Source organism: Petaurus breviceps, unplaced genomic scaffold, assembly GCF_028583685.1.
Source record: "Petaurus breviceps papuanus isolate PSGF00001 unplaced genomic scaffold, PetGlider_PUasm1.0 567, whole genome shotgun sequence".
Taxonomy (NCBI): Eukaryota; Metazoa; Chordata; class Mammalia; order Diprotodontia; family Petauridae; genus Petaurus; species Petaurus breviceps.
Genome location: NW_027186383.1, coordinates 7,764,790 through 7,784,954, shown reverse-complemented (window position 1 = coordinate 7,784,954; position 20,165 = coordinate 7,764,790). Strand labels below are relative to the sequence as shown.

General features: G+C 43.8%; 2 protein-coding genes across 2 annotated transcripts in view; both read left to right on the top strand.

The window, feature by feature from the left end:
- LOC138173249 (zinc finger protein 585A-like) overlaps window positions 1-10,675 on the top strand; it is a 40,788-nt gene extending 30,113 nt beyond the window's left edge. The window contains 1 exon segment of the mRNA XM_069103212.1: window positions 8,486-10,675. Coding sequence (XP_068959313.1) covers window positions 8,486-9,852 — 1,367 coding nt within the window. The 3' untranslated portion in view covers window positions 9,853-10,675.
- Window positions 10,676-17,797: 7,122 nt separating this feature from the next.
- Window positions 17,798-20,165, top strand: part of LOC138173239 (zinc finger protein 585A-like) — an 18,219-nt gene continuing 15,851 nt past the window's right edge. The window contains 1 exon segment of the mRNA XM_069103198.1: window positions 17,798-18,241. The gene's annotated coding sequence lies outside the window, so the exon portion shown is untranslated.

The window sequence follows — 20,165 nt, the reverse complement described above, 5'->3', positions numbered from 1 at the left end:
TGGGGGGGGAGGGAAGTTGGAAGCACCCACTTTTGAAAAGGGACAGGATCAAAGTAGAGAATAGAACAAGTGGGAGGTGGGATAGGAGGGAGGGAAATATAGTCAGTCTTTTACAATACATCTACTATGTTATTGTTTTGCATTAGCCACACATGTACATCCTATACTGAACTGCTTGTCCCCCCAGTGGGGGTGGGTGGAAGGGGGGGGAAGGGAATGAATCTGGAATTGAAAGTTTTAAAATCAAATATTCAAATATATATATATATGTGTGTGTGTGTGTGTGTGTATGCTATTATTAATACCATCTTACATGTAATTAAGAAAAAAGATATACAGGCACTGAGGCATAGAGATCCACTGGAAAAGTTGAAATGGGTATGGGAGAAAATATGGGAGAGAGCAGATTGGAGGTGGGGATATCCTGTGGGACTGCTGTTTTGGGGGGATGGGTTGCGGAAAAACGGGGAGAAAATTTGTAACTCAAAATCTGGCAGAAACGAATGATGTAAATCAGCAGTTAATAAAGCATTTAAATTAAAAAAAATATGTCTACTTGGTAGAACTAGGGCAGAGATAACTGTGTTGGATGAGGTTCTGACTTTTTATATCAAGCAAGCCTTAAAACCAAGACTGAGGTCACCACCGTGATGGAAGATGGCCTATAGCGGGTTCATTGTGAAGAAGAGTTCCCAAAGGGAAGCTTCCCTATGTAGATCATGGCTCTGATTCCTCAAGGCCTATCACATTGTGGAACCTCCTAAAAGAGACTGTAGGGACTCAACAGAATTTGGCCTCATTGTCCCCAAAGGAACAATCAAGGGATTGAAGATGAGGCGTAGTTGTGTGGCCTGGCCATGGATTTGGCTCACAGACATGGATCTCTTGGATGGATCATGCAAATGGGAAATGACCTGAATGCAGAACTGGAAGAAAGTAGGCTGTGAAGGGTCCAGACACTGGGCAGTGTCTTGACTGACCCCAAGTTTCAGCCTGAAACAGAAGCCCACTTTTCAACATGGTTGTCTTTCTGGTGGTCCTTTATGACAGTGAATGATGGAACCCAGCCATCTCAGAATGTGGCTCAAGCAAAGGACAGCAAAGGGACATGTGGGGAATGGACTGCAGCAGATTATGAGGTCGAGAACTCTATGCAAACCACCACAAGAAAGAGTTTTAAAGTATGACCAGACTGTGAGATGGGCCAGTTATGGAGGAGGAATGGAGACTGAGACAGAATGAAGACAGAGACAGTCCCTTTGCTGTGTTTATTTGTTCCCTCCTTTGAGAGACTACAAGAGGAGGCTGTTTGTGTGTTGGCTGGAGTACTTCAGGAGGTTGTTCTGGGACATTGTAAATGGAACCATGAAAACTGCAAAGGGCTAAAGGAGTTATGCTCTTCACTTTTGGGTAGAGTACTCTCACTAAAAAGGTCACAGTCCAAGAAAGCATTGGAAATAATAGCTCATTGGAACTTACCATGAGTCTCTGCAAGTTGTAGGTTATACTAACATTACAGATAGAAATGAGTTCCAGGTCTCCGTAGTACAAATGGAGTAGTATTTGAAGTGTGTGTGTGTGTGTGTGTGTGTGTGTGTGTGTGTGTGTGTGACACAGAATCAGAGAGAGAGAAAATATGAGAATTAGCAGTTGGGAATTAGAACTCCTGACTCCTAGCATGATATCCCATTTGTGGGATTCTGCCTTCTCAGTGACTGTTGACTGGGAGTGGAGAATGATTACATTTCTTGGCAAGATCGCCAGTTGGTGCTGTGTACCCAACCTTAAGGCGGCTGCTGCGTCTGTTGTGTGATTTGGGGCCTTAGGAGCAGAGGCATAGCTTTCTTGGGCTTAATTTGTAGAATCTGTTGATACCTTCAAAGAAAGCAGTCTTCATGCAGCCAAGGCTAGTACAAAGAAAGACACATAGTGATTGGGTAATCAAGAAATGGTCCCTGGTTAAGCAGTTATGTGTTTGATTCAGGAATCAGTGACCTTCAAGGACGTGGCAGTGGACTTCACCCAGGAAGAGTGGAGATGTTTGGATTCTGCCCAGAGGGCCCTGCACAGAGATGTGATGTTGGAGACCTATGAGAACCTCATCTCCCTCGGTAAGCGCAGCTGCCCCCGTGACTCAGCCTGTCTGCAGAAGCTCTTGCAGCAGGCTGTGGGAGGTCTGAAATGCTGAGCTGAGTTTTGGCTTGTGGTCCAAGAATATTCTAAATTATCTATTGTGTCTGAAGAGTCCCAAATTCTTTATGACCAATAAGAATATTTATTGAGTATTCCCAGGTGAAAGGTCTTTGTGTTGGACAAGTGGAAATCCCCCTGGCTTCCTGCACTGGCCCTGAGGCTGCAGCTTCCTTTTTCCCTGGATCCTCGGATGAAGGATGAGAATCGGTAGACCTTTGTCTTGCCCTCTTCCTTGGAGAATTCTCTGGCCACTGGGCTGGGAGCTCTCCCTGGACTGGAAATCCCATGAAGCCAGCAGGGGTCATATCTTAGCTGAAATTTATGTCTCCTCCCTGCACACAGTAAATATTTCATGTTTGATGATTTTTTTTAAGTCACATGATCACGCATATAGAACCTGTATCAAACTGCTTACTGTCTCAGGGAGGAGGAGAGGAGAGGAGCATGGGAGAGAATTTAGAACTCAAAATTCTAAAAACTGAATGTTAAAAATTCTCTATAAAAAATAAAGCCCCAGCTACAGTGGTCAGCATCTGTGGCCAACAGCAGAACGAGCAGATTCTGAGCCATAGTACAGTGGACACTGACAGGGCAGTGGCAGAGGCAGGCCCAGGGCAGCCCTTTCTTACTGTGATGTACAACTGATGTGGCCAATCGTTGTTAACAGTCAACAAACATTTATTAAGTGCCCACTGAATGCTGGGGTATAGACATGAAAGTGCCTACCCTCAAGGGGTTTCCGTCTGACACAAAAAGAAGCTGAAAGTGGAAAAGAAAAGGTGGTGGGCAAGGGGGCAAGGAGTCCTGTCCTGAGGAATGACCTGGTGGGAAATGAGGAGACTTCAGGCCTGGGAGCCCTCTTTAAATGGAGTCTTTGGAAGGAGTTCTTTTCTCTGCTCCTCCTCCAGCACAGGGATGGGATTCTGAGGGGGAGGCATGGGCACCAAGGCTGGTGCAGCCTCAAAGGATGATTCACTTTCTCCTGATGAGCTTCTTGTGCCAGGCCAGCCTAGTAATGCCCAGCCTGCTACCTCACCTTCACCTCTTCTGTGCATTTTGAATCTGTATGTGTATATGCTGTTTCCCCCAGTAGAATGGATGCCCTTTGTGGGCAGTGACCACTGCGTTTCGGCCTCTGCATCCCCAAAGCATAGCACGGTATCTGCCCCACAGTTGGTTCTTAGTTAATGCTTGTTGATTTACTGAGATAACTAAATCTCAGCTGAAATAAGTGGGAAGGTGTTCTCTTAGGATGGAATGGGTCCAATGAAATCATTTTCTCTGTGAGTGTAATTTTAATCTCTGACCCATACTTAAGTGGAACTGTGACTTGGAAGTTTGGTCCAGGGATGCAGCTGTAACCCACCTGTGCCTGACCATCTTGTGTCATCCCCTATGGTCTGTGTGAGAGGGGAGCAGGAGGATGCCCGTCTGCCGTTCGGGGGCCTTTCTACAGGCCTTCCTCTTTTTTCCTGACGTTGTGAGGGTACCATTGGGAAGACTGTCCACCTGTCGTTTCTTGTCTTCACCACACGATCAGCTCTTCTATTCCAATCATACATGCCCTGGGTGTCCTTTTTTAATCCTGTTTTTGGAGCACGGTTTGGTCATACGTGCTCTGTCATGGCCTATTTACATCCACCACTCGCCTCTCTTTTGCCCTGAGAAAAGGAGTAAGTTTAATTGTTTGGAGACTCTTACAGCCTTGTCTTATGGCCATACCAACAGAAGGCTGGTTTTTATTAGTCAGGCCTTTGTTTTCAGGAGGATAGTTTTGGTTCACCAAAGGAGCTCTGCAGGTTCTCAAAGGCCGTCAAGCCCACTCTCCATATCCAGTAGCCAAAGGTGGCCACCAAAGGGTTGATAGAGATGTGCCAGAGAGTCCAAGCTGTAGAGAAATTCTCTGTGGCGGGGTGACCCACCAAGGGCTTTTGCTGCAGTGATGCGTATACTGCACCAAGCCCTGGAAGCCTGTGTTGCTTTCAGGAAAACATCTGTAAGCAACCAATAGTTTGGTCTACAAATCCACACAGGCAGACCAAGTAGGTGAAGATTTTCTAAGGTCCAGATTATAACTAGGAGAGCCCATGAAGCCTGTCCACAAATATGTGTATCTGTGTGTGTGAGTGTGTGTACACGCGTGTATGTGAGTGTGAGTGTGTGTGCTTGTGTATGTGCGAGTGTGCATGTGTGTGTGCTTGTGTATGTGCGAGTGTGTATGTGCGCGTGTGTGTGTGTGTGCATGTGTGAGTGAGTGTTCCTTATAACTGAAGGAATAAAATTCAACCTGTGTCATTCTACAGTTGGTTCTGTGTCCCATTTTGTAGAATTGGTCAAGCCCCATTTCTTTGTCTCTTTGCCTGTGAGCTAAGTTTGGAAGTTCACTCCTCCTGGCAATCACTATTCTATTCTTGCCTCAAGGAAATCTGTTATCCTTGAGGAATGAGGTGGACACCAGGGAGACCATCTGTAACCTTGCAGACAGACTCAAATAATGAACATTTCTTGTGACAGGAGTTTAGCTCCCCCTCTTAGTTCAAAGAACACTTGTCCTTCATGTCTTCAGCTCCTGAAAAATTCTTCTTGGTGAAGGTCTATAAGCTCACCTGGTACATTTCCACGAGATAACTGTTCATCTTTGCCTGTGTAATGTATAAGGTCAAAAGTTCCCCACCCCTGGATCACAATTGAATCTACCCCAGAGTTACATCAAGTTTAAACACAGCACTTAATACCCAAAAGGAGGTCTTTTCTTCATCTTGACACGAGGCAAGTTCTCAGCAATCTTAGTTCCTGGGGAGACAAGGCTTAGCAAAGCCACAAGATACATTGCCAGTCCCTTCATGAATTTATCCTCTGTCTGTAGAACAGTCCTAGAACCCCTGAACACATTAGCAAAGCCCTCTCCCAGGATTTCTGTAAACATACAACAAGAAAATCCTTCTTCAGGGCTTCTGAACCAACAGAAAGGCTCCCAGACCCCTGCAACAACAGCACTGTCCTTCACCAGTGGACAGTATTCATTCTGTCTGCAGGACAGTCTCCAGACCCCTGCAACAACAGCACCGTCCCTCACCAGTGGACAGCATTCACTCTCTGTCTGCAGGACAGTCTCAGGGCTTCTTAGCGAACAGCCAGGTTCCAGGACTTCTTCAACAAAAGGACTGTCTTTCACCAGTGGACAAATCTGGCAAAACAACATCAAAACAGACAGACAAAGTACCAGCAAAACAGCCATGTCTCCTCAGTCCTTGGCAGCTCAGGGGGCAGGTCTCAAAAGTCCAGGGCAATTCAAAGCGGCCACCAGCAATTCTCTTAGTCTCTCTCTCTCTCCACGAGGTGCTGCTTCCAAAAAAGATCTTTCGCCTCTCTCTAGTGTCTCTCCAAATCTACCTCACCAGCTCCTCCCAGTTCAGGACTTTCTTTTCACATCAACAAGCCCATCCCACAGGTAGGATTAACAAACTCTGGGTTTTAACACAATCAATTTGAAAACCAAGCCAATACAGGGGAATCTTTAATTGCCATTACTATCACAGCCTGTCCTTGTACAATTAAGGATGGTTTTATGTCCCTCCTAGGAACCAGGGATCCTGTTCTCTTTGATCCATTATCAATAGTCTCAGGATGCAGGTGGGTCCCATAAGTCAATCAAGCATTTCTCTAAGACAGAAAGGGGGTTGCTAGCCCCATGTGAATGCTAGCCCATGCTTCTTGAGTGTCCTCACCTCCATGATGCTGCCAACTCTTACCACCAATTGTATTATTTTCCTTACCTACCCAATTCTGTTCTTTATTCTGTTTATAAAAAGGAGCTGCGCCTCTTCCTCTGGGTGATTGGCCTACCTGAGGTAGCCATTTGACTTACTTTATTAACAGGTTCATTCCTGCTAATAAACTGATAAAGCTTCAAATGCTATACCTCAGTTTACCTTTATTAAAATTACATTGAGACATAACTATGTACATCAGTCAGATCCAAATGGACAAGATGATAGGACCAAGATGGTGACATACTCTCAGAATATAAAACAGGATTTGCTTCGGAGATCAGTTTTAATAACCTGGGGACATTTTAGTTGCCTAATTTTCCTTTTACAGAATTGAATTCTTAGTTTTCTGTCTCCAGCACTAACTCATTTCTGTCCCTGCATGTAGGAATCCCTGTTTCTAAACGGGATGTGGTCTCCTTGTTGGAGAGAGGAGAAGCAACATGGATGCCAAAGGGAGAAGAAACAAGATGTACTTGTCCAGGTGAGTGAGTGAAACTCAAACAAATGACAGTTGCTGCCGGCTTCTCCCCAGTCTGTTCTGGCACTATGCCAGGGGGTTCAGTGGAATGGGCTTCGATTTTCTCTTATTAATTTTAGCCTTACTGGTGAGTCTGCTGGGATCTCTTTGAATCTTAATCTTATTTATATTGTTAGTTATCCCTCCCAGCTTTGTGTCATTTACAGATTTCAGTAGACTGCCATATATGCCTTCATTCGCTTTATCAATAATGTCTTTATGAAAAAAAACACAATTTCACTGTATAATTATATCCTTAATTTCTTAATTTTCAATATAACATTTAGTATTTTGTCATTTAAAACAATTTTTGCAGAAAACCTTGTGCAAGCTAAAATTGATTTTCTGCTATGTTATGTCTCTCTCCTTGACTGCTTTTAAAATAACCTTGTCAAAATCTTATTATAGACATAGCTAGGTGGCAAAGTAGATACAATGCGAGGCCTGAAGTCAAGAGGATTCATCTTCCTGAGTTCAAATCTCACCTCAGACACTTAGGTAAGCTGTTTGACTCTGTGCAAGTCACTTCATCTTTTTTGCCTCAGTTTCCTCATCTGTAAAATGAGCTCAAAAGGGAAATGGAAAACCACTCCTAGAAAACCACCAGAAGGGGTCATGAAGAGTTGGACACAACTGAAATGACTGAACAACAAAATCTTATTATAGATTGATAGTACCAGGTGTGAATGAATTGAATTTTTTTTTTTTGCTTTTTTTTTTTGGAGGGGGTAGGGCAGGGCAATTGGGGTTAAGTGCCTTGCCCAAGGTCACACGGCTAACAAGTGTGTCAGGTGTCTGAGGCCAGATTTGAACTCAGATCCTCCTGACTCCAGTGCCAGTGCTCTATTCACTGCACCACCTATCCACCCCCAATGAGTTGAATTTTATGTTAACTTTCCCCTCCCCTACCCCAACCCCGGTAATTATTAAACTCTGTTAAAAATACAATTTCCTAAAAATTTATTGGTCATATTTTTCATAATTTTTGAGAAAGCCAGTAAGAAAGTTTTCCCAACTGCTCAGTTTTCAGAGACATCCTTTTTATTTGCATAGATTCCAAGTTGATTTGCAGTTGGGTACTTCTTTGAGCTGGTTTTTTTTCTTCCCCATGGCTTTCTACTATTCTGTCCTGTAGAAGATATTTCTATTTTTAATTTAGTATTGCTTTTCATGAGATCTCTAAGTACATTCAGTGCCCTGGAATGTAATATATTTTGTTCAGGGCAGCTAGGTTCTCTGTTAATATTTCTTTCCTGTCATTGTCTTCAGTTCCAGAAAACAGTCCTGTTCTACCTGGTTCAGACTGAGCATCATTCTTGTGGGGAGAGACAGAAACTACATAAGAATCGGCTACTGACATTTTCTTGGTTTCTTTCAGATTCCTTTAGGGAAGACACTGGGTTTGAAGTAAAGGACTTAAACATGGTGCAGAACATTTTCATGGGGGTATCCTCTGGGAAAAGTATGCCAAAGGGCATGGCCTGGCATTGCAGTATGGAAGAAGCCAGGGAATATGATATGAATTTAGAGAAACAGAAGAGACCATCCAGAGAAGTAATCATTCACAGAACAGCTCTGAATAATGTGAATGTGCCTCAGTATACTGCATCTGGGAAGAGTTTAAGTCTGGGGCCAATCTTTGCTGCACTCTGGAAAGAGACTATGGAGAAAAGTCTGGATAAATATAAAACGGTTGGAAAGAACTTGAGGAGTTTTTCAAACCTAATTACATATAATACACTCTCTTTAGAGAAGAACTTTTCTAAGTACTACAAACGCAAAAAACCTTTCAGGTGCCACTCAGGCCTATTTAAGTTTCATAGAATAGAAGCTAGAGAAAAGGTACATGAAGAGAGTAAATGTGGAAAAGTATTTAGAAGATCAAATCTTAATGAAAATCAGAGAATTCCTACTGGAGAGAAATATTATGACTACAATAAATTTGGAAAAGACCATATCCACAAAGGAAGCTTGACCGAACCTAAGATAAATCATGCTAAAGTGAAACCCTTTAAATGTAATGAATGTGGCAAAGGCTTTAGCCTGAGATCAAACCTTATTACCCATCAAAAAATTCACACTGGAGAAAAACCCTTTGATTGTAATGAATGTGGGAAAGCCTTTAGTCGAAGGGGAAACCTGATTGCACATCAGAGGACTCACAATGGAGAGAGACCTTTTGTATGTAATGAATGTGGAAAAGGCTTCAGCCAGAGAGGAAATCTGATTGCACATCATCGAACTCATACAGGAGAGAAATCATTTCCATGTAATGAATGTGGAAAAAGCTTCATTCATAGGGTAAACCTTATTACTCATCAGAGAACTCATACAGGAGAAAAACCCTTCACATGTCATGAATGTAGGAAAGGCTTTAGTCACAGGGGAAACCTGATCACTCATCTGAGAACTCATACTAGAGAGAAACCCTTTGAATGTAGTGAATGTGGGAAAGCCTTCAGGTTTAGAGGAAGCCTTATTAGACACCAGAGAACTCATACTGGAGAGAAACCATTTGCATGTAGCGTATGTGGAAAAGCCTTCAACCACATGGGATACCTCATTGATCATCAGAGAATTCATACTGGAGAAAAACCTTTTGAATGTAATGAATGTGGGAAAGGCTTCAGTAAGAGAGGATACCTCATTTGTCATCAAGGAATTCATACTGGAGAGAAGCCCTTTAAATGTAATGAATGTGGAAAAGCCTTCAGCCAGAGAGGAAATCTTATTGCACATCAGAGAACTCACACTGGAGAGAAACCCTTTGCATGTAAGGAATGTGGGAAAGGCTTCAGCCGGAGGGAAAATCTGACTAGTCATCAGAGAGTTCATACTGGGGAGAAACCCTTTGTATGTAATGAATGTGGGAAATCCTTTACCCAGAGAACAAGCCTCATTACTCATCAGCGAATTCATACTGGAGAGAAACCCTTTGTATGTAATGAATGTGGGAAATCTTTCAGCCACAGAGACTCCCTTACTTACCATCAAAGAACTCACACTGGAGAAAAACCTTTTGAATGTAATGAGTGTGGGAAGGCCTTCACCCAGAGGGCAAGCCTTATTACTCATCAGAGGACTCATACTGGAGAGAAACCCTTTATATGTAATGAATGTGGGAAAGCCTTCAGCCACCGAGTATCTCTCACCTGTCATCAAAGAACTCATAATGGAGAGAAACCCTTTGAATGTCAGGAATGTGGGAAAGCCTGTAGCCAGAAAGCAAATCTTATAACCCACCAGAGAACTCATATAAGAGAGAAACCCTTTACATGTAATGAATGTGGGAAAGGCTTCAGCAGGAGATCTAACCTTATTATCCATCAGAAAAGTCATACTGGAAAGAAACAGCAGTTGATGAAATAGAGGGGCTTCATACAGGAAGTACACCTTCATAGCACCAGAGAACTCATATGATTCTGACACCTTCAACCAGGAGAGTCATCTTTCCTTTCTAAAATAGCCGATTGTGGTTCTTTTTGGTTTTCATACCACCTATGCGTTTCTCAACCTATGCCTTTTCTATCCTATCCTAGGAGACAGCTCTTAGCTTGAAAAAACTACAGAAAAACAAACCAATACATTAAAAAACTGACATTGTATATACTGTTCCACACTCATAGTTCACCATCTTTGTAAAGAAAAGGAGGTGGAGTAGGGCAGTCTTTTCTCAGAATTTGATTTTTGTTTTTATCACTTCTGAATTCTCATTTCTAATTTATTGTTTTCTCTATCCTTCAATATATTCTCCTTTGTACTTTGTTAATTTTCAGTTTTTAAAAAAATCATATTCTGTTCATGAATCCCCTTTTTATATTTTATTACTATATGTTTTAGAGAAATAATTTCTCGTTTTGAAGCCTGCTTTAGCTGCATCCCAGAAATTTGGAAATTTTGTCTCATTTTTACTATTGAATTTGAAGCTGTTACTGTTTCTATAATTTGCTCTTTGCCTCAGTTATCATTTAGCATTTCAGTATTTAAGTTTCCATTGCTGTGCTTCCCCAAATGTCTTGATTGCTTTTTAATTGTATTATCTTCTGTGAAGGTGCAGTTAGTGTTTCTGATTTTTTTTTAATTTTCTTACAGTATTTCTGTGTCCCTAAGGAATGGTCTGTTTTTGTAGAGGTGCTATGTGGTGCTTAGAAATAATGTATATTTTAATAAACATGTATATATTTGATATACATTTAGAAGCTATAAATCTTTTAGCTCTAAATTCACCAACAGTTTATTTATCTTTTATATTCTTTTCAATTTGTCTAGTATTGAGAGGAAGATTACAGTCTGCTGCTATTTATTGTGTTCCTATCTACATCTTGTCATTCAGTTAATTTTTCTCTTCATTTGTCATTTGGTGCATATGTTTAATATGGCCATTGATTCATTGTCTATAGTTCCTTTAAGCATAATTGTAATTTCCTTATTTATTTCTTGAGATCGTGAATTTTTATTTTTACTTAGTGTGGTAGCATGGTTGTAATTTCAGCTTTTCATATTCACCTAATGCAGAGTAAATTTTACTCTAGTTTCTCACTTTTTCTGTGTGGAACATACCCACTGGATTATGGGGCTTTGGTTTTTTTTAAGCTATTCTGACACTTTCATTTTATTTGATTTAGTTCAGTTATGTCCTACTCACATACAAAAAGGGGCCACTACTCTCTGTATAAAGAATTCCTGTGGACCACATACCAACTTAGCTTTAAAACGTAATGTTATCTATGTTATATTATGTTTTTATTTATTTTGCTAAGTTTTCCCCTATTATATGTTCATCTGAGTTGAACTGCACAGAGGAGTTTTATGGACCATATGTTTGATACCTCTGGTTTAATCCATTCACATACAAAATTATATGTTAGATTTTTAGAATCTTCCTCTTTTAAGTCAATACTTCCTAGGATTAATTTTTATTAAACTATTTTGATGTGACTAAATTCTTTCTTCCCACTCTTGTTGTTACTGATCAATCCTTTCCAAAGATTTGGGGGTTTAGTTAATTTACTGTTTTTTCCTTCCTTTTATTTATTTAGATATCTGTTTCTTCCCCTTTTTTGTCCCCTCTCTTTCCCTTCTCAATGACTAGTTAAAAACCTCCTCTCTTTCCCCCCTCCAACTTATGTTTTCTTTTTATGCACCCTTTCTAAAATAAATTTTTCTTTGCTTTGTTGTCCTCATTGATTCTCTTCCCTTCCAGTCTGTTTTGAAATTTTATTCTGTGATGCATGAGTTATACAGTTTGGATATTTACCTTTACATAGTTACTTGTAAATAAGTACATATATATTAGATATGTACATATATACATATATATGTATCTTTTAAAATCTGTGTTCCTCTTAAAGTGAGTTTCTGAAAGTTAAAGCTTTCTAAAGTGTTGCCTTTGTAGATGTCATCCCATCATCCCTTTTTTCTCTCATGCCTCATTCTCAGAAGTGTCTATTTGCATGGGAGGTGTTGAGTAAAAGCAGTCATGCAGTAAAAATGACTCTTTCCCAAATTCTATAGTGCTTGTCTTTGCGCTCTCCGTGATCATTCTGTGCTCCAGTGACTCTGCCATCTTGTCTCTGAGTCCCTGTTCCTTATACTACTTTCTGGTTATCAGCTATCCCTTGGAGCTCCTACATCCCTGCTCCTAAAGCATGATATGTATATGCAAACATGACACTCAAAGAAGGTGGCTTCCCACTGCACCAACTCCCCTCAAATTAAATCTCTCATGGAACCCACATTTCCTCCTGAAGGTACATACCTCTTCCTGCGTGAGGGTACTATTCAGTGGGAATATCCCATTTTATGGTGTCTTCTAGATGGGACCATTAAAAACATATATTTCTTAGTGCATAAAATGGACCATGTATTAGGATGCAGAAAAATTTCAAATAAATTTAAAAGGCAGGAATACTAAACATGTTTTTCTAATAGTATATATAGTGATCAATATAGGAAGATAATCAATAATAATCAATAAAGGGGAATAGAATAAAAACAAATTAGAATGTAGAATTCATAATGAAACCCAAAACAATGAGTGGGTTGCAGAAGAAACAGAAACCACAATAATATGAAAAAATGATAATAACAAGACAATACACTAAAATTTCTGGGCTGTAGCTAAAGTACTAAACAAGTGGAAAAATTACAGTCCTAAAAATATACATTAACAAAATAGACGAAGGATTAATGAATTAAATTTAAAAGTTTTTTAAATAAAAAAAACATACAAATAAAAGCTTTATGAAAGGACAAAACTAGATAAATCTTGAAAATTAGAGAAAAAAAACCATGAGGAACCAAAAAGACTTTAAGACTAATAAATCTTAACAATCTGATTAATCTTTAGCCAACTTATTTTTATTTACAGTTTTCTTAGTCGTCATTTGAAGCACTCTTAAAAATTTATTTTATTGGTGGCTAGGTGGCACAGTGAATAGAGCACCGGCCCTGGAGTCAGGAGGACCTGGGTTCAAGTCCAGCCTCAGACACAACACACACAAAAAACTAGCCGTGTGACCTTGGGCAAGTTGCTTAACTGCAACTGCCCTCCAAAAAGCAAAAAAAAAAAAAATTATTCTCAACTTAAACACCAAATAAAACGGATATTTTCATTATACATGGCACAGAAAAACAAGACTATACATTGTGTTAATTCTCTATAAAAACTTGCTTTTTAAAAGTACTTATCAATAAATTCACCCTATAGCTTTCAAGTCTGTCCTGTTTGTCTGGGCTTTCTGAGAGCCTTTTTGTTTCTGTTGTTATTTTATGTTAATGCAAAAAAAAAAAGATTAGTTAGTGACTGTCTTTTCTTTTTTTTCCTTTTTTCTAACTTATCCCTCCCTTTGCCTTCCTACTCCCTTCCCACTTGGGGAGGGCAACCCTTGTAACAAGTATGTATTGCTAAACAACACAGATTCCTACATTGTGTCCAAAAGAGCATGTTCTGTTCAGCAGCTTGAGTTCATCACATCTCTGCCAAGAGGTAGGTAGGATACTTCATGAGTCCTCTGGAGCCATGGTAGGACATGGCATTGATCAGAGTTCAAAAGTCTTTTAAAGTTGTTTTTCTTTCTAATGTTATTATTATTGTATGAATTGTTCTGGTTTCCTCACTTGGCACAGGTATTTCCCAGGTTTTTGGAAATCATCCACTTCATAATTTCTTATGGTTTAATAATTATTCCACTGCATTCACGTTCCATAATTTGTTCAGCCATTCCCCAATAGATGTGCATACCCTTAGTTTCAATTTCGTTGACACTACAAACAGAGCTACTATGAAGGTTTTTGTGCATGAATCCTTTCCCTCTTTGTATAGACCAAGTAGTGAGTGGTATCTCTGGGCCAAATGGTAGTTTAATTGAGTAGTTCAGTGACTTTGGGGACATAGTTACAAATTGCTTCATAGAACAGCCGGACCAATTGGCAGTGAATCACTGTGCCTGTTTCTTCCACGTCCCCTCCAGCATTTGTCATTTCCTTTTTTTTTGTCATCTCTGACAATCCGATAAGTGAAACCTTAGGGTGATTTTGATTTTCATTTCTCTCATTAGTGGTTTAGCATGTTCTTTCAGAGAATTGTTAATCGTTTGCAATTCTTTTGAGAACTGCTTGTCCATAGGCTTTGATGACTTCTCTACTAAAGAATAAATTCTATGAAATAATGAAGAGGGATCAACTAGGAGAACAGTTGTAAAATAACATTATAAAGAAAAACAATTTTGAAAGACTTAGAACTTGGATACCACAGTGCTAAAACATAAGCAGAAGAATGACTATGAAGCATGACATTCCTACAGACAGAAAGACAAGGAACTTAAAATGCAGAAAGATAGATTTTTATGACACTGCTCATGTGAGAATTTGGACATTTTTTTTTCTCTCTCAAATGGTGGAGGGGAGGGGTATATTATTTTTTTTTTCTTTTTGAAGGGGCAGTTGGGGTTAAGTGACTTGCCCAAAGTCACATAGCTAGTTAAGTGTTAAGTGTCTGAGGTTGGATTTGACCTCAGGTCCTCCTGACTCCAGGGCCGGTGCTCTATTCACTCTATTCTATGCCACCTAGCCACCCCATATTAATTATTTTAATGAAAAAGACTATGCTGTTTTGTTACATTTATTTCAATACAAATTTATTGCTGTCAGTGAATTAAGAGTCAAGATATGGAGCCACACTAACCAAAATGAATAGTGAAAAGACAGTGCATCCTCTCGCTACTTAAAACACCTCTTAATGCTGCTTTAGTTGGAGGGGACGATTGGCATTACTGTAATTTGTTTAAAAAAAAACTGCGAGTGCACAGTGGTCAACATTTGTGTTTTTTAAACTTTGTCAAGAACAATGCTTATATACCTAAATTAATAAATGACCTCACTGATGCTTACAAAATGACTAAGGAAAGCCAGGAACAGGAAGGCAGAAAAGGCCAATTTGTCTTAAAGCTCACAGAGGCCTTCTGGAACCTGAGGATGGCCAGATGTGAACTGGAAGTTCCGGCCTTGGCCAGGTGCCTCACACACACACATCTTCTACCAATCCTGCAGCTGCAGCTCAAGGGGCTCTGGCTCTCCCAGTCCTCCATGGTCTCCAGGGACCAGCAGTGCTCTGCAGCAGGGGGTTGACTATATCCTGAAGCTAGGCTAAAGTACCTGCCTTTGAAGCATGCTGTAACTGGGTAGCCCACAGACTGTTGGGCATGACGCTGCAATGACAACAAACCACGGACATTCTGTCCAGTGCCCAGGAGGCCGCTGCATGCCAGACAGAGCTGGGCAGAAGCGTGCAGTCTATGAAGTCAGCACACGCTGCTGGCCAGGGAAGGCTAATACAGCTGCTGGTGCCGTGAGACACGGGAGCTCGCACAACACCAGGAAGGAGGTGGTTCATAAAAACTGCAGCACAACTCCCAGGGTGGATGACTGGCCAAAGGCTGATGAAGGCTGTAGGGACATGGGCCCAGAAGGGCCTCCGGCCGTGCCCTCCCGCTGAGACAATGCCAGCACCTGGAAACGTGGAATCCAACACTGGACTCATTCCACTAAATGTACCAAGAAGCAGTGGGTCCCTGAGGGGCAGCACACGACTGAATGCCTTATTACCTGTGACTTTGGACACATGGGGAAAGAGAAGTTCCTAGAACTAGTAAAAAAATAAATTTTTTAATTTTTAAAATTAATTTATTTAATTTTATTGGCCCAGTATGACTGCAGATGCCAATAAGGAGTCAGAGAACAAGCATTTAAGAGTATTTTTTCAAATGAAGATCTGCCTTTTCTTCTCACCTTCCCTCTCCCCCATTGTGAAAATGAAAGAAAAAAATCCCATTACAAATATATGGAGAAGAGGGAGCGTCAGAGCGGCAGAATGAGAGGAAGTTCTGTCTAGCTCACCCACCACGTTTCTCCACAGCAATCTAGACAATGCACCAGACCTAATCCTGAGCAGGAAAGTCAAGAAAAAGTCCCAAGGAGTCATTTTTCCAGTCCAGGAGAGCTTAGGGAGAGAGAGAGGTCTGCACACATCAGGGCACAGGCTGGTCAGGAGTGGGAAGATGGCAGCTGCAGTGGGGAGCCTTCCAGAGCTCAGGCAGGCAGGAAGGATTCCTGAACTACTGCACAGGGCATGAGTGTGTGCCATCAGGCAGCTCTGCCCAGTTCCGGGTCCCTGATTCAAGTCAGAGAGAGTCCTAAGCTGTGGACTGAGCAAGGGATAAGTTCCAGAACACATCAGTGCCAGCCTAGGAGCAGAGCAGCGGCCACTCGGTTCTAATCCTTGGTCTAGCACATCAGCCAACAGCCAAATAACCAGGGAAGGATCCCTAGACCAAGGGGGAGTCAGCCCAGCGGCCGAGTCTCTCTGAACCCACAGATCTTCCTAACGGGTAAGAGTGGCTGCATCCATCAGCAGCCCACGTAAGTCAACTACACACAAGCCAGCAGGCCCAGTGCTGGGTCAGGAACTTTCCGAGCTCAGACAAGGAGGATGGTACAATGTCAGAGCACTGAAAACTTGCAGCCCCCAGACTGAGCTGTGGAAACAGCAGCAGGACATGAAAGGTCAAACAATCCTGCAGAAACGAGAATGAGGCTACAAAAAAAGAGCCGGGTGCCAGGAAGGCCAAGTCACAAATAGGGAAGCAGACAAGGACTTGAAGACAACCGCAAAGCTTCAAAGAAAAGTGCACAGAAGAGGGCAGCATTCCCAGAGAACAGGAGGGCGTGCTCGTGGGACAGCCTGCACCGGGGACTACCTGTCTGGGAGCCGGGGAGGACAGGGCGCGCTTACGAATGGCTTCGAATGACAAAGATCCTCCTTTCGTATCTGGTCCTGGAGGGTGTGCGTGGGATATTGTGCACCTGGGTGGCTGAGTGCACACCGGACTGGAGCGGGGCACGAGGTGATGCGGTGGGGCCGGGTCTCCGCCCCCCACAACACACGCACACACAAGCAGAAATAACTTAGTACAGTTACCAAATATGGTACAGAAAGAAAGCGCTCAGCCCCAGTAATAGGGCAGAAGGGCCGACCACGCCGATATTTGCAGCACGACAAGCCTCCCTGCGTGACTTTCCCTGTACAGCGCACTCGCTCTACAGAGGCAGAAAGGACCAAACCCGTCTAGAGAAACAAAGCCCTGATGACGCCAAGGGACAAAGAAAAGGGGGAGGAAGGGCCTGACAGGCCCAGGCTGACACCCCGCAGCGGACCGGTCAATGAAACAGCCCGCAGAAGGAAGCGAACACGGACCAGGGCGTCCAGGCCTCAGCGCAGCCCCTGGCACCACACACCAAGACGAGCTCCGCGCGGACTCTTCCAGCACTGGCCGGACAGGTGGAAGGAGGTCCCGGCGTGTGTTGGAGTGACATTCCCTTCTTCATTGCTTTGGAGTAAGTCCCTGGCTCAGCCTCCTTGAACCAGCTTCCCGCCCCCCGATCCTCCCCACCTGAACATGCCTGTGTTCTGTCTGGCTGTGGGGGCAGCCTCACCTGGTGAACCTGAGTCTGGATCATGGCCAAGGCTTGGTTACAAGACCCATCCGCACCACTAGGGGGTGAGGCAGCCGATCCAAAGTTCAGGTGAAGACGATCAGGGGGTCCTAGTGACGGCACCAAGAGACCCAGGTCCCTAAAAGGGGCGTGTAGGGTCGGCTCTCCTCCGTCCTGGTCAGACTAGGGGTGACCCACAGAACTGAACGTGAGGTTACAAGTCATAGAGCTGGGGCTGCAGGGGGCCTTGGGGGTCACGGAGACCTGCCCTCTTTATGGACCAGGAATTGAATCATTCAACTCTCTTATATCAGCATCAGACAAAGAGGTCTTTATTGACTTCAGACCTAAGGGGCAGCTGAATAAGGTTAAGGCCCAGGGAAACCAAAGGCACCGCCAGGAAAGGAAGCGCCACAGCCTCCCTCCAGCGCGCAGACTCAAGGAGAACCGCGGGGCCTTCTGGGAGATGTAGTCTAGATCAACGACTCAAAGCGCCCGCTTTGGGCTAGCACTTGCGGCTTCCGCACTCTACTTCCCAGAATGCTTTGCAGAGGGCCCCGTTGGCCCTGGGCCCGGCTCTCTGGGCTGTCAACACTGCTGCAGAGTGAAATGCATCACGGGAATGGCTCTTTTACCTCCCTGAGTGCGCCTCTGATCCGCTGAACCAGAGAGAGGAAGGGAGCAAGAGCGCAAGCGCCGCAGCGGCTCCGCGCTCCCCGTTCCCGGCTGCCTGCTCGCAGCCACCAAGATGAGCGAGGGAGGCAAGGTACGATTGAGCAAGCGTGCGCGGCACCAGCTCCTGCGTCCCCTCCCCCTCCCCCTTCCGAGGTGCGTCTGCGGAGCTGTCCCAGGGAGAGAGGGCGGGGCATGCGCTTCCCCAACACCGCCTCCTAAGCCGACGTTAGCGGTCCTCGGCTCCTGTCCGGGATGGCGTCAGTTGTGGCAGTGTGCACGAGCGACCCCGCAGCCCAAGCCGCTGGTTCTTGGGGCTGTTTGTGGCTCTGAGTTTCTGTTTACATGTGTGAAAGGATGTGTGTGCACGCAGTTGGTGTAGATAAGCTCCTGAGCGTGTGCTGGTGCAAGTGGGTGTGCAAGCGCTTGTTAGGGTGCACGTGTGTGTGCGTGTGACCGTCCGCCCTCCTCCCACGTCCCTCAGCCTCGAGGTTGCTGTGCTTTTGTTCCCGAAATCCTTCAGGACCTTCCCCCAAACCCGGCGGCGTTATCTTCTGCTCCCTCCCCCGCCCTCCATCCTTTCCCTTCCTCCCCTGCCGCCCCACCAGGTGCCCAGTGTTAAGAGGGGCCCCCTCCCCCGGAGCAGCTCCAGGTTTGATTTATCCTCCTCCTCCAGGCCCTCCCCACGTCCATCCTGCACTCCTTCCTCCTGGACTCTGAAATAAAACACGAAATCCTCTGTGCGCATTTTAAGCCCTTTACAGCCTGGGCCAAACCTGTCTTTCCTCCCTTAATACGTTTTACTCTCCTCCAGGAACACCAAGACCCGAAGGAAGCCTTTCTTAAGCCTTTTCTTTGGTAATTGTTGGGGATTTTTGAAAAGCGGGGGAGACAAACACTGCTTTCTAAGAGCTCACAGCTTAAGGGAGAGACAACAGGTATTCTGGAGGTCTCAGGCTCCGAGCAGGTGGAAAGGCCCGGTGAGCCTTAGGGCCAGTAGCAAAGTGGTGTTAATCTAGCTTCACCGATAAACTATCCTTTTCCCATGTTAAACCATGTGATGGTGAGGCTGCTTCCGAGATAAGTTCTGCAGCACCTCCCCAGGGTCTGGACTAGACGCTGTCCACAAGGTTGATGACTCCCCTAGTTGATGACTGGAGGTTTGGGCTGGAAGTGAAGAGGGGGGTGATAGGTGGTACCGGGGCTCCAATGACCAGAATCCCTGCTGGGCGGTCTGGAAGGAATTCACACGGGGCAAGCAGTCTTTTAAGTCAAGATTGTAAAAGTTTATTGTTATGCTTTACAGCGGGCAGGGGTTCTTAGGGAACCTGCAACCTTAAAAAAAGTCATTGGTATAGTTTATAAAGAGTTACAATAGTAAATCAGGTGTCAATTATGCTAACTAGGTGAGTAAGGGTGGGATTAGGGAGGAGTTAAGGCGTGGTCAATGCTTAAAGGAACATATACTTTTAATGTCAACTGCGAGGCATATTGCCCATAATTCACTGGGACGTAGCCCGAGGGGGGGGGGGCTTCCTGGAGGTGTGGTTTTGGGCCTGAAACAGCACTAAGTCAGCTAGCGGTCAGGGCTGACTGAGAAGCGCCCAATTTGCCCACACATCAGTGTCATGTTTGATAAGATTAATGGCTGGGAACCAAGGCTAACCGAGACTCAGGGGATAATGGGCTAAGGAGTTAACCCAGAGATAGGGTCCTGAAGGATTCATTGAGACAGCCAAGGAGTCAGCCTAGAGATAGGGTACCGAAGGATTCATGGGGGCAGTGGGGCACTGTACAAGGGGGAGATAATAGTTGCCTGAGCTGGAATGTTTATAGATACTTTTGTGAAGGATTCACAGGTGCAGCTTGGTACTGTTCCAAGCTGAGATAGTTGTTGCTGGGCAGAGTTCTGCAGGGGGAAGGGGCAGAGTTAATGCTCTGAGACTGGGGGGGGGGGGGGGGGGGGATAGGGTGTGATTTTACAAACTGGTTTGTTTTACAGACTGATGCTACGAAGT